The sequence below is a fragment of the Prosopis cineraria genome, unplaced genomic scaffold (assembly GCF_029017545.1).
Source record: "Prosopis cineraria cultivar Desert tree isolate PC_DT_omini unplaced genomic scaffold, ASM2901754v1 PC3, whole genome shotgun sequence".
Lineage (NCBI taxonomy): Eukaryota > Viridiplantae > Streptophyta > Magnoliopsida > Fabales > Fabaceae > Prosopis > Prosopis cineraria.
The window spans coordinates 24,664,215-24,679,325 of record NW_026555334.1 but is presented as its reverse complement, the minus strand read 5'-3'; the positions used below and the strand labels follow the sequence as shown (position 1 = coordinate 24,679,325).

Genomic DNA, 15,111 nt, shown 5'->3' with positions numbered 1-15,111 from the left:
TATTAGAGTTGGATGTAGATAAGGGAGATGAAAGCGAAGAGTCGAAGCATGAACTCGAAGAAGCTTGAAATGGAAGAAGGAGCCATGAAAATGGAGTTTTCTTTGAACTCCATTACTAGGTTTGGAAGTAATCACATGATGAAGGTGTGAGGACAACTTGAAGATGAGGCAATGGTGATTCTAATTGACAGCGGAGTCGCTCACAATTTTATAGTAGAGGAATTAATAAGCAAAACTGGTGTTGAGATAGATGAAATTGCTGAGTACACCATTATAGTAGGGATGGGTCCACACCTGAAAACATTTTAAGGATATGAAATTAAAGGTGCAAGGGCTTGATGTGAACCAAACCTTATGCATGTTCCCTTTTAGTGGTGTGGATGCTATCTTGGGGGTTGAATGGTTAAAATCTCTAGGTGAAGAAGGTCAATTGGAGCTTGACCATGAAAATTGGCAAGAAGAGTGACCAACTTTGATTATAGGGCGATCCTACCTTGTCCAAGAATTGGACTACTTTTAAGTCTTTAATAAGGTCAATCAAGAATAAAGGGGAAGGGTATTTGATGGAATACCATGGCTTCAGAAGTGAAGATGGGGATGTGATGAACTCTAGAGGTTCTAAAGTTGTTGAATAAGTTTCCAATGGTTTGTCATGCTCTTAAGGAATTGCCTCCACCTCAGACTAAAGATCATGCTATGGAACTCAAGCTAGGGGAGCAGCCATCAAATATGAGGTGTAACATCTTGATTTTTAAATAATAAAGAAATTGTAGAATTTAAATTTTGTTGAGGATAAAAAAATGATAATAATAGAAATTTATATTATTTGAGGTTATTCGAAAATAATAATATGATTAGGCATTTAATTATGAATTAAAAATTTAAGTTTAAAATCACATAAGAAATGTTTAGTTAAGATATAATTTTAAGATTTAGAATATATAAATAATTTTGTGCGCGCGCGAGAGTAACCAAAAAAAAACAGAGAGTTGGTAAGGTTTTTTTTTTTTAGGTCCCACATCGGTTAGACGTGGGAAGAGAAGATGTCTCCTCATGTATAAAAGGGGGAAGTATGTGCATCAGGAGACAAGAAGGGCTGAGATGCAATTTGGAGAAATTGCAACTGATGGCCAAAGAGTTTGAATAATTAAATTCAAATGTAGAGTCTTTTTTTTAATATAATTGTGGGACCCAGAATCCCATTTTTATATTATTTTTCCCCCATCTCTCTCTCTCCCTCTCACGTTGCTCCATCCAAGGGTGTTATTTTCTTGCTTCTTCATGTATGCTCCAACTTTCTTGTTTAGATTAGCATTTAAAAAATTATTTAATTACAAAATTAATTTCGTAATTATTTCCTAAATAATATTAGCTTTCTAATGATATGATTATTTTGTAGAGTAGAGCAAATATTCTGATTAGGATTTTTCTATAGGATAGTTAATCTGACGATATGATAGATTAAAAATATAGGTTGAAGTTTTTAGGGATATAATAAATATTATAGAATATTTTCTTGAGGTTGAAACTCATATTTAAGAATTTTTGAGTTAGACTCTAGATCTATATGGTTGAATTTATGTTGAATCTGAAATGTAGGGATGGACTTTTGATTATTAAATATTAGTTGTAACATCCTGATTGTCCTTGCAAAACTTTGCAATGTGATTGGGTTTCACACAAATGTAATAGACTTAGCACAGTTCGAAGTGACGGTGCCTGCGTTTAGTGCACTGTTGATAGCTCGCTGTACTCGGGGCAAGGTTAGATACTGCTGGGCCCTTTTGTGACCTATGATAACCACTATGATAGCTCCTTTGTCCTTGGCCCTTTTGAAATGAACCCTTCTGCCTTCCTTGGTTCCATAAGCCACTTGAACCCTGATGGTTCTTCTTCGTAATGCCTCCGGTGGGTCAGGGGTAGGTTGGGGGTCTACTATATGAACACTCTCTCTTCTCTCTCTCAACCTTCCTCTTATTGCGTGCTAGTACTTGCAGTTTTATGCACATTTTGTCGTAGTCTCGAATATCTAGATGAGCCAATTGCTCTCAAAATTCTAGTCTCACCTTCTCCAATAAGCGCTTAGCCTTTTAGTCGGAATCATCCCTATACTGCAGTTAGGTGGAGTATCTAGATAACTCCTAAAACTTGATAATGAATGTGTCCTTGTCGAGGTTCCCTTGCTTAAAAGCATGGAACTCAGCTTCCTTCTTAGACTTTAACTCTATGGGAAGTCATGTTTAAATAATTTTTCCTTGAACTCCTCCCATGTGGGTGTGGAATCGTCCTTGGGCCCTGCTGTCTCCCATCAATCTCTTGCTCCCTTCACTAGGAGCACTAACGCTACCTGCACCTTCTGATTTCTGGTGCACGTGACTACTCGAAAGATGGATTCTAGTCTCTTTGCCCATTCCTCTACCACAGATGGTATAAGGTTACTATTAAAAGTGGGAGGGTTAAACTTCCTAATAGTTTCCCATACATCAGTAATAGTCGGTGGGGCTCTCTGTTTCTCTTGCCTAGTCTCCTCCCTCTTGGGCTCATGATCTCTTGTAATGGTAGGATGTGGGGAATTGCCTTCCCCTACATGACTCTCAACATGAGCTTTATTCCCATTCTCAGCGACCTTTTGTCTCTTTAGCTCCGTCAATTCTTGTTCGTATTTCTGAACCTTGTCTGTTAAAGTCTTCAAAAGCACTCTCAATTCTTCCAAGTTAGGCTTCTCATTTGGCGGTGGAGGTGGTAGGTGTTTATGTTGGAATCCTAAGTTACCGCAAGTGACAGGCATTCTCTCTTCCCTCCTAAATGATGTAGGATATTAAAAAAAATAAAATTAGCCTAACCATATAATGGTCATATAATGAGAAGCACCATAACAATGTATATTACCAACTGATTATATGTAATGCATCACACCACACATAATAAATACATATTAAATCCAAACAAGTAATAGTTTCAAACAAAAGTTTAAATTAGTATCACCAAAACAGAGGCTCGAAACATGATGCTCTAATATCAATATGTAACACCCTAAAATTTTCAAATTGATTTTTCACAAATTATTAGTTCAATAAATCATTTTTACATTATTGAACCCTTATCATGGTAGAAATTTTTCTATCATGATAATAAATAACTAAATTTCTTTTTAAAACTCTACTATGGTAGAAAAGAATTTATCATATAAATAAAACATTTTACAAATAGCCTACCATAGTAGAAAAAATTTAACATAATGAATAAACTCTACCATGATAATTGAAAATAAAATTTTACCTAATAGAAAACAATGTAAAACAATTCATATAAAAGAAAATAATAATTTTAAATCAGCATTTGAGGTAAAAGCCATCTTAAGGTGGCAGAATCTCAAACAATTCCTAAATACAAATTTTTAATGTTATGTGAACCAAAAAGCAATTAGAACCATGAGGGACAAACAGGATCCTCATGGCATGATATTCAAATAAGGTCAAGAATTAAGAGGGACAGACATGATCCTCTTGGTCATAAATACAATTAATAAAAAGGATTAGAGTCTATATGCTCCACAAAATAAGATGTCTTAAGTTGACACTAGATACATTGCATGATCTAAAATAAGAACCAACGTAAAAAATGGTGTCTTGTACACAAAAGCTACGCCTTTGGTGCTTTCTCGGCCGAACTCGATCCTATAAAAATATTAACCACGGGGAATGAGACTTAAAAGTTTCGGTAACCAAAAATTGATATGTAATGATGCATATGGATATAACTAATCATGCGATTGCTAAGGGGACGCACAAAAACATTTAACCGAACAAGATTTCCAAACAAACCAAACAAATAATTAATTGCATGACTATACCTTATATCTTTTTTTGCCATGCCTGGATGCCAAATCACCCGGCCAAAGGTGAGTTGAACCAAGCTACATACAACTTATGAGGTCCAATAAGGGCTTACCACGTGGTAATAATTAATCTAACATAAATTCCTAATAATACCATATATTAAAATACCCTAACAACTCATGCATCATTTAAATATCCAAATAAAAATATAACCGAATAATAATATCTCATTATGATAAACAAAAACAATTTTTTAACCCATTTGTCAATAATTCCAAACAAGTATATAGCAATATTCATTTTCAATAATTTATAATTTATAATTTTTTTCAAACAACAAAACAACGTATAACCAATTACATACACACCCATCACGACACATTAATAATGGTTACCTTTTATCTTGAACAACAAGTTCCCTTTCACAACTCTTTCACCACTCTTTTTATCAATACAGTCTACATAATTATTCCATAATGCTATATATTAATTTTACATTGAAATTAATAAATAACTCTAATTTAAAGAGTTAGAAAGTCTTAGGCCTAAGATCCATATTAACACTAATTTAAGGTTTATGCCTCATTTAACTTTCTAAATTCTTTTCTAAAATTCTCATACCCTAATAAACTATATTTAAGCCTCAAATCACTTCTAGTATCACAATTTCATCCATCTATATTTTAAAAATTCGTCCAAAAATAAATTAAAAATTTTAGAATTATCCTGAAGCCTCAAATCACCATTCTATAGCCTTAGAAATACCTATTCGTACTTAAATAAATATTTAATGATCAAAGGTTCATCCCTACATTTCAGATTCAACATAAATTCAACCATATAGATCTAGAGTCTAACTCAAAAATTCTTAAACATGAGTTTTAACCTCAAGGAAATATTCTATAATATTTATTATATTCCTAAAAACTTCAACCTGTATTTTTAATCTATCATATCGTCAGATTAACTATCTTATAGAAAAATCCTAATCAGAATATTTGCTCTACTCTACAAAATAATCATATCATTAGAAAGCTAATATTATTTAGGAAATAATTATGAAATTAATTTTGTAATTAAATAATTTTTTAAATGCTAATCTAAACAGGAAAGTTGGAGCATATGTGAAGAAACAAAGTTGGAGCATATGTGAAGAAACAAGAAAATAACACCCTTGGATGGAGCAACGTGAGAGGAAGAGAGAGATGGGGGAAAAATAATATAAAAATGGAATTTTGGGTCTCACAATTATATTAAAAAAAAGACTCTAGGTTTGAATTTAATTATTCAAACTCTTGGGCCATTAGTTGCAATTTCTCCAAATTGCATGTCAGCCCTTCTTGTCTCCTGATGCACGTACTTCCCCTTTTTATACATGAGGAGGTATCTTTTCCCACGTCTAACCGATATGGGACCTAAAAAAAAGCCTTACCACCTCTCTGTTTTTTTTTTGTTACTCTCACACACACACAAAATTATTTATGTATTTTAAATTTTAAAATTATATCTTTACTAAACATTTCTTATGTGATTTTAAACCTAAATTTTTAATTCATAATTAAATGCCTAACTATATTATTATTTCCGAATAACCTCAAATAATATAAATTATTATTATTATCATATTTTTATCCTCAATAAAACTTAAATTTCACAATTTTTTTATCATCTAAAAATCAGGATGTTACATGAGGCCATACATATATCCTCACTTGTAGAAGAAAGAGATGGAAAATATGGTGAAAGAGATGTTGAAGGTTAGAATTTTACACCAAAGTAACAGCTTGTACTCAGGTCTTGTTTTAGTTAAAAAAATATGGGAATTGTGGGTTTTGTTGATTACAGTGTGTAACATCCTAATCTTCAGATAGTAAATAAATTGTGGAGTTTGAATTTTTATTGAAGATTCAAAATTAGGAATTCATATTGTTTTGAGGTTTAGAAAAAATAAATTTTGTATTTGAGGTATTTGGAGTTAATAATATATTTAGGCATTTAATCCATAGAATCATATAAGAGATATTTATTAGCTTAGTTTATGATACAATTAAAAAATATAAGTAATAAAATAATATATATGTATTTAATAAATAAATAAATAAATAATATATAAAAGATATTTATTAGCTTAGTTTATGATACAATTAAAAAATATAAGTAATAAAATAATATATATGTATTTAATAAATAAATAAATAAATAATATATAAAAGATATTTATTAGCTTAGTTTATGATACAATTAAAAAATATAAGTAATAAAATAATATATATGTATTTAATAAATAAATAAATAAATAATATATACTTTTGCACCCTTTTTTATTTATATATTATTTATTTATTAAATACATATATATTATTTTATTACTTATATTTTTTAATTGTATCATAAACTAAGCTAATAAATATCTTTTATATGATTCTAAGCTTAAATTTAATCCATAATTAAATGTCTAAATATGTGATTAACTCTAAATAACCTTGAATACAATTGTTTTCATAAACATTAAAACAATATAAATTTATAATTTTGAATCCTCAATAAAAATTCTAATTCCACAATTTATTTATTAGTTAAAGTTCAAGATATTATAGCTCTCCCATCCTTTTTGATATTTTGCCCCTAAAATTTAGAGTTAATAGCTTAAACACCTTGTACCCATGCAAATAAATGCAGATAATCTCTCCCAATATTATTCTTAGTCTCTTAGGTGGCATCACCTTCATGATTCGGATGGTCTTATTGTGCAATTGTTTATCCTTAACATCCTCAATCTGTTCTAGTTTGGATCTGAAGGACAAAGTCTCCCTTAGTTCCACCTCTTCTGGTTCCTTACTGGAAGATGTGCTCGATAATCTAGTAACAAAACCCATGACAATCTCATTCTATTTTCACTTTGGGATATCTAGCGATTGTAGCATTCCTGCTAGCTTTTGATGTTCGATCTTGACTCTGGCAAGTCAAACATCTAGAGACAAATTCTGTCACATCTCCCTTCATCCTCGGCCACCACCAATCTTGTTTCAAATCATGGTACATTTTCTTCATTCCAGGATGGACAGTGTATTTGTTTCTATGAGCATCCTCTAAAAGGATATTACTCAATTTCGATGTCATCGGAGAAGGTGAAATTTGGGCCTTGCTTGTCGCTACCTCTTTCCTCATATTCCTCAAGTAGTCATCACTTTGATGTGCAACTTTGATATTTGCCCAGAATTTGCTCTCGAAGTCTGCTACTTGGATTGCGACCATCTGATGCTCAATTATATCTATTGGAAAATCGTGACAATTGTTCCATAAATTATGTTCATGAACCATCAAATATGTGGTGTGAATAGTCTTTTTGCTTAAAAGTGTTAGCTACCACATTAGCCTTACTTGGATGATAATGCAATTCAAAATCATAATCCTTTGGAAATTTCATCCATTGTCGTTGCCTTATATTAAGCTCTTTCTGAGCAAATAAATACTTTAGGCTTTTATGGTCATTGAGGATTTGAAACTTTGATCCATACAAATAGTGTTTCCATATCTTCAGAGCAAACACCACTGCAGCTAATTCCAAGTTGTGTGTAAGGATAATTTTCCTTATGTGGCCTCAATTGTTTGGAGGAATCGGCAACCACTTGGTCATCTTGTATCAAGACACATCTCAAACCTTTCAAAGAAGCATTCATGTATAGTGTGTGTGGCACCACCGAGTTTGGAATAGTCAACATTAGAGTAGTGGTCAACCTTTTTTTCAACTCTTAGAAAATGATTTCACAATTTTCAGTCCAAATAAATCATCCTTCTTAGTTAGTTTGGTAAAGGGCATTACAATTTGTAAAAATCCCTTAATAAAGTGGTTGTAATAACCTGCTAAACGTAGAAAGCTCCATATCTTAGTCACAGATTTGGGCTATTCCCACTTCATCAATCTTGCTAGGATCCACTGCAACTTTGTCTCTAGATGCAATGTGGCCCGAAAACTTCACTTCTTGGAACCAAAACTCACACTTGCTCAATTTGGCGTAAAGCTTATTTCTCTTCAAAACTTGCAAGATAGTCTTTAAATGCTCGGCATAAGCCTCCTCAAATAAGAATGTTGTTGATAAACACTACTACAAACTTATTTAGATAATCCATGAACACTACAAGGATGTTTGTAAGCCCAAGCATCATCATCATGAATTCATAGTGCCCATATCTAGTCCAAAAAGTAGTCTTAAGTATGTCCTTTGCGCTTACTCTCAATTGATGGTACTTTGACCTCAAGTAGATCTTCGAGAAAGTAGATCTTTGAGAAGATGGCTAATAACACAAGTCGATCGAGTAAATCATTAATTCTTGAAAGTGGATATTTGTTTTTGATGGTTACTTTGTTTAATTGTCTGTAGTTAATATATAGTTGGAGGCTTCCATCCTTCACAAAAAGAACTAACGATCCCCAAGGTGAAACGCTTGGTCTTATTAAACCCTTCTCAAGTAGCTCTTCAATTTGTTTTTTCAGTTCTGCTAACTTTGAAGGGAACGTTCGGTACGGAGCCTTAGAGATTGGCCCAGTATTGGATAGCGGTATCAACTCAATTAAGAACTTTACCTCGCGCTCCGAGGGTAAACTGGAGACCTTATCCTAAAATACATTTGCAAATTCCTTCACAATAGGAATATTCTTCACCCCTTTCTTCACATATCTATCAACTTGTGCCGTTGACAACAAAACATGATCTTGAATCTCGACCGGAGTCATACGCAAGGCAGCTAAAGATGCATTCCTCTCTTTGTAATCTAGGATAGCACCATTCGTAGACATCCAATTCATTTCCACAATTTACATCCATACCCTTTAGTGGTAGGACGATCAAGTCCATGGATGTTTCCCTATTTTCAAATTCAACTGCTAAGTTGAGGCATGCCTTGGTGGTTCACACAGATGCTCCCATAAGAGTAGACACATTTATATCAAAAGATAATACACACATAGGTAGATTAAAGTTCTTTACACAAGTTTTAGAAATAAAAGTGTGTAACATCTAAATCAAACAATGCAACTATATTATGATGAAGGATTTTGATGTTATCTTTGATGACATATGGGGAGTTCATTGTGTCCTGAGAGAAGGCAAACACATGGCCGAATACAGTAAGACATTGGGAGGGGTTCTTTGTACTTAGGTTCTAATTGTCGCCGTAGAACTTTGTAATATGATTAGGGGCCTGGAGTGACTGACCCAGCATGGCCTGGAGTGAAGGTGCCCTTACTACATTGCTGTGAGATTGCTATACTCGGGGCAGGGAAGATGCTGCTAGGGTCCTTTGTAACCCCTGATAGCCACTTTGCTCGCTCCTCTGTCCTTGGCTCTTATGAAATGGACTTCTTTCCTTAGCTTCATGAGCTGCTTGAACCTTGATGGTTTTTCTTGGTAACACCTCCAGTAGGTTGGTGGTAAGTAATGGGTCTACTATATGAACCCCTCTTTCTCTCTTTGGACCTTCCTCTTAGTAGGGGTCACTATTTGTAGTTTTGCAGACATCTTGTCATTGTCTTGGATACCCAGATGAGCCAATTGCTCCCTCAGTTCCAGCCTTGCCTCCTCCAACAGGGGCTTGGCCTTCCACTCGGAATCATCTTTGTGCTGCAGGCAGGAGGAGTATTTGGATAATTCCTGGAACTTGGTGATGAACGTGTCTTCATTTAGGTTCCCTTGCTTGAAAGTGTGGCACTTGGCTTCCTTGTTAGACCTCAACTTTGACAGAAAATAATGCTCGAACAATTTCTCCTTGAAGTTTTTCCAAGTGAGTATGGACTCGTCCTTGGGCCTTGCTGTCTCTCACCAATTTCTTGCTTCCTTTACTAGGAGCACCGTAGCTAACTGCACCTTTTGGTTGTTGGCGCAATTAACTACTCGAAAGATCATCTTGATTCTCTTCACCCATTTCTCCCCCTTGAATGGTTTAAGGCCACCATCAAATGTAAGAGGGTTAAACTTCTTGAAAGTTTCCCACACATTGGTAATTGGATGGTGGGGCTCTTTCCCGCCTAGTATCCTCCGTTCTAGGCTCATGATCTCTCAGAATAGTAGGATGTGAGAAATTGCCTTCCCCTGGACTCTCAATGTGGGCCCCATCACCATTCTTGGCAACCTTCTACCTCTTGAGCTTAGTCAACTCTTGTTCTTGTCATTGGACCTTGTCTGTCAAGTTCTTCACAAGCTCTTAATTTTGTCAAGTCAGGCTCCTCATTTGGCAGTGGAGGTGGAGGTTGCTCATGCGAGGCCCCCAAGTTACTTTGAGTGGCTGACAATTGACATCTCTTTCCCTCCTAAAGAATGCAGGATATATAAAAAATGAAGTTTGCTTGGCCATATAATGGCGCTACAACACTTCTTTCACCACTCTTTTGGTCAACACAAACTATACAACCATCTAATAATATATGTATAGTATTTCATAATCCTAAGTATTAATTTTATATTGAAATTAATAAATAATTTTAATTTAAAGAGTTATGAAGTTTAGGCCTAATTTCTGTATTAACATTAATTCAAAGTTAGTGCCTCATTTAATTTTTCTAAATTCCTTTTTAAAATTCTCATAAAAATAAATGCTAAAGAACTTTTCTTGAAGGTTGGAACTTAGAAATTCCTTTTATGAGTGATGCCCTTTGAATCACCAATGTTCCTTCTACCTTCCAAACGTTAATTGAGTGAGGTGTGGGATTATTTGCACAAGTTTGTGCTAGTATTCTTTGATGATATGCTCATATACAGCAGTGATTTGTCTACACACTTGAAACATCTAGAAACTATGTTGATTTGCTTGAAAGAAAATCAGTTGGTGATAAATGTGAAAAAGTGCAGTCTTACTCAGCCAATGATTGAGTATCTTGGCCATATTATTTCAAAAGAAGGGGTCCAATCTAGTCCTGCAAAAGTTGAAAGCATGCTGAAATGACCTAACCCCAAGAATGTGAAATCCTTGAGAGGATTCCTAAGGCTGACTGGGTATCTCTGATGATTTACAGAAAGATGGCAATCCCTTTCACTGATTTACTCAAGAAAGATGCCTTCAACTGGACATCCAAAGCTAATAAGGCTTTTGAATGACTCAAAGCAGCCATGGCCATGCTTCCAGTGCTTGCAATGCTGGATTTCTCCATCCCATTTGAGCTTGAAACTGGTGTTTCTAGGTCTGGAGTGGGTGCAGTGTTAATGCTAAGAGGAAAACCAGTGGCAGTTAAAAACTCTCTCCTAAGGCTCAACAATGTTCCCTTTATAAAAGGGAATTGATGGCTATAGTTATGGCAGTCAAGAATTGGCGTCATTATTTATGGGGATGTAAACTCATCATTAGAACAGATCAACAAGCGAAATACCTGCTGGACCAAAGAATAATTGAAGAAAACCAGCTGAAGTTGGTTTCAAAATTGGTGGGATATAAATTTGGAATATCCTACAAACCTGCTAAGGAGAATAGAGCAGCTGATCCTCTTACTAGACAAGAGGAACATATGGAAATGATGGGATTCTCTCTATGGCAGTACGATGGCATTGAAGAATGGGAAAAAGAAGTGCAATGTGATTTGAAATTATGTCAAATATTGCAGCAGATTATTGCCAAGCCAGGTAGCGTGGAGGGGTAAATCTTATACAAAGAATGTTTGCCTTGTAAAGGAAGAATGGTTATACCCAAGAAATCCACTTGAATTCTCTTGCTACTTAAAGAGTATCATGATTCACCTTTGGGGGAACATTCAGGCTATCTCCATACTTACAAAAGATTGATTAATGTTGTGTATTGCAAGGGAATGAAGAAAGACATCCGGTTGTATGTAGCTCCATGTGATGTATGTGGAAAGACTAAATATCAGGCCTTATCACCGCCTGAACTTTTGCAGCCCCTACCTATCCCTCAAAATATATGGGTGGACATTAGCATGGATTTCATCACCTGATTTTATCAGCTGGACGCACTAAATATGCTCAGTTTTTGCCGTTATCCCATCTATTTACATCCAAGGATGTTGTTACTGAAAATTTGTGAATGAGAATGTTATTATTTATTGCTGAATGAATTCCTTCTAAGTTGATGTCTGAGCTGAATTTGTATCTTCTGCTATTTTACATGCTTGATTTCAAGAGGTCTACTTATCTCCGTTTTCCATATATATGTATATATAAATAAATATATATATATATATATGTACATATTTACAGGAGGAAGAGATAAAATTGAAGCCGGTGGTTGCATTTGACTGTGGTAAGATTTCTGATGAGATTTTTCTTGATGCTAGTCGTTTTCTTGTTGCTTGAACTTCATTCATTTTGGTGCTGTTGGTCTGGATATCATAATTTATTCATATGTCTAACAACTAAAGTTCCGTATGAAGCAATACTATCGGTGAATAAGGAATGGTGATGGTTATATAGGATTATAAATTGAATGGTGGCTGATTCATGTGATGAGTTCAAGTTGCTTACATTGGATTTAGGTGGTGGTCAAATTTTGAGAATTTAGGCTACTTTTTTTCAATTAGTCAACCATGAAGAAGCACTGGAAGAACTCCATGATTTCTGTCTATAAGATCTTTCCTAATGATTATTTTATCTAATCAGAAATCAGAACTGACATAAATAGATTGTGCAGCTTGGCTGCATTTGTAGCATCAGAGTTTTATTTATTTATTTATTTATTTTTGGTGGTTGTTTCTCTTGACCAAGTTATGGGATTCTATTCTCTTTTGTTCTTCCTCTTTTCTTCCTAATAAAATTACTTCTTCTTGTTACCAAAATCCTTAATACTTAAAAAGAAAAAAAAAAATTAAGAACTCCTGAAATAGGTTACTAAGCCGCGGTTTAAAAGAAAAATAGGAAACAGTAGTTCAAGTGCAAAACTGGAATCTCTCGTGGAGTATTTTATTAAATAAAATAGAATTTTGCTTGATGCAATGAGTGACAGATAGTGGAAACAAATATCCTGTAGCGGAACTTGGCTAATTTGCAGGCCAGCTCCAAATACGAAAAGAAACAAAGAGATGAGATACATTTAGTTCTAACAGCTTAGGATACAAAGGGGAAGAGAATCATCAGATATTTATGAGGGTGGCCATTGCATCAATGCTGGACATAAATGAGGGAAAAAAAAACTGGGTTTTATGAGGGGGAGAGATTTTATTTGTAATAAATGAGATCAAATCCAGAAAATATTCAATAGAGTAAAATATGCTGACCTCCCCTCTATTTTACCTGAATTACTTATATTTCTTTTCTATTTCTAAAACTTATACGAAACTCGTATAGAATCAATGGTCACAAACACAAACCTTATTTCTAGCTTTAAAATTTCATTTCCATTTATCCAACTGTTTGATCATTAAGTCACATGTTAGATTAAAATACCCCTCTTCAAAAAGATATTGTCCATGACTCATTTAAGCTGCAAAAAAAATAAAAAAAATAAAAAATTAATGCATATTTCTTTTAACCTTTTTTATTCATATTTTATTTTTTTTAGTTGTGTAAAATTATTTATTTAGTAATTAAAAGAAAATAAAAATATATAAGTTGGCTAAAATAATATTTCAAACACCTACGTACCAAAAAAACTTAATGAAAGGGAGATATTATTTGAGATAAATTAGTCAATATAATTTGTTATTATTTTTCTTTAAATTTTGTTAATTTTAAAAAAATATTTTTAAATTATTTATCTAAATATTGCCATAATCAATTATTTAATGCTCTTTAAATTTGGGGGAGAGAGTAGATAATTCGATTATGAGAGAAAATTAGTAATTGTAAATTTTTTAACCAATCACAAATAAAAAAAAACAATTATTTTAGAATCTTTAATGGAGTATTCCCCAGTGTTAAAAATTGGGTTAAACTATGTGTTTTGGAAATAGAGGGGAGGTTTCTTTAATTTTAGTAAAATGAAAGGGAGGTAATTATATTTTACTCTATTCAATATTTATAAACCGGTTAATTCAGTCAATGTCACTCTAATTTTAGCCAGGTTGTTGTCCAAATACATTCTTTGTAATTGAACCAAGAACTACGCCCAAATACCAGCAAAAACTCTAAAATATTAATGATAATGAATATTCAATAGAATAAAGTTACTTGAAGCTCTTGTGAATGTTAAATAAGGTGATGCGAGATTGGTAAAAATAGACTTATGTTGCTTTTGTTCTATAAAAGAGCGGGTCTAGATAATCTACACTTCCTCTTAGGTTCTTAATTCCAGCCTTCTATGCATTTAAAAACAGTCTTTACGCTGGCAACAGTAATATTAGTTCCCTTGAATATGATCGGGCATTAAGGTTTTTGAATTTTTGGATCTCTTGGCTTTTCAAAATTAGTAAGAAATATGAAGAACTAATGTTCTTACTCAAAAATTGGCTTACCCAATGCTTTTTTCAGAAGTAATACATTATTTCTAGTTATCTTCTAGTAAAGGTTTCCAAATGCTCATTGTTCTTGTGTGAATTATTTATTTTAGCTGAGATTAGAGAACGGGACTGGTGCAACGTGGTCACTTGTCATATGGATACTGCTCAAGCATATCTGTGGAGACTCCAAAACTTTGTTCTTGGAGAGCATGTATTGAAGCCATGCCCCCAAAATCCAACGCCTGTAAAGGTTAGCATCTTGCGAAGTCAAATTTGATTTAATGTATGAGATGGAATGGATGTGTTAGTTAGAGGTATATATCTTGTTTAAGACCATCAGCTAGCACTTTATGTTCGCTGTTTTTTTAATTATTATTTCATTTTTTATTTTATTATTTTGTGTCATCTGATTAGCTTCGCTATCAAATCAGTTAAGAATTTGTTTAAATATTATCAAGGTAAATAGATTACGGTTTCTAATTTACCCTAGATTCTATTAGGCTATGGAGGCAAGCATGTTGTCTCTAATATAAAAATACTCCTTCACTCCAGAATAAAATTATCGCACTGGGTCATCTTAGCTTAGTTGATTTCTTCATGGTATTGGTACCAGAGCCATGATTCTGAATCTTCAATTCACCCTGTACCACGCTTTCAATGCTGAAATTGTCTCCCAACCGGCATCACCTTCTAATTCCTCCAATGACCTCTCACCACTTATGATTACTAGCCACTGCCGGAATGGAGACAATCATCTCCCATGGTCTTAGAATTTCCTCATGTTCATCTAAGGAAGAGGAAAGGAAGGTTACATTAATGGCAAATTACAACCTCCTAGTCCAGACGACATCAAGTTTGCAACTTGGGTGGCTAAAAACAACCAAGTTATGTCTTGGT

The 15,111-nt window shown here is 33.8% G+C and overlaps 1 protein-coding gene across 1 annotated transcript in view; it reads left to right on the top strand.

Moving 5' to 3' along the window:
- The window catches only part of LOC129304574 (uncharacterized), a 30,564-nt gene that overhangs the window by 8,327 nt on the left and 7,126 nt on the right, over nucleotides 1-15,111 (top strand). Inside the window, exons 11-12 of the mRNA XM_054944282.1 lie at nucleotides 12,041-12,083; nucleotides 14,325-14,464. Of these exons, the coding sequence (XP_054800257.1) occupies nucleotides 12,041-12,083; nucleotides 14,325-14,464 (183 nt within the window). The remainder of the gene's footprint in view (nucleotides 1-12,040; nucleotides 12,084-14,324; nucleotides 14,465-15,111) is intronic.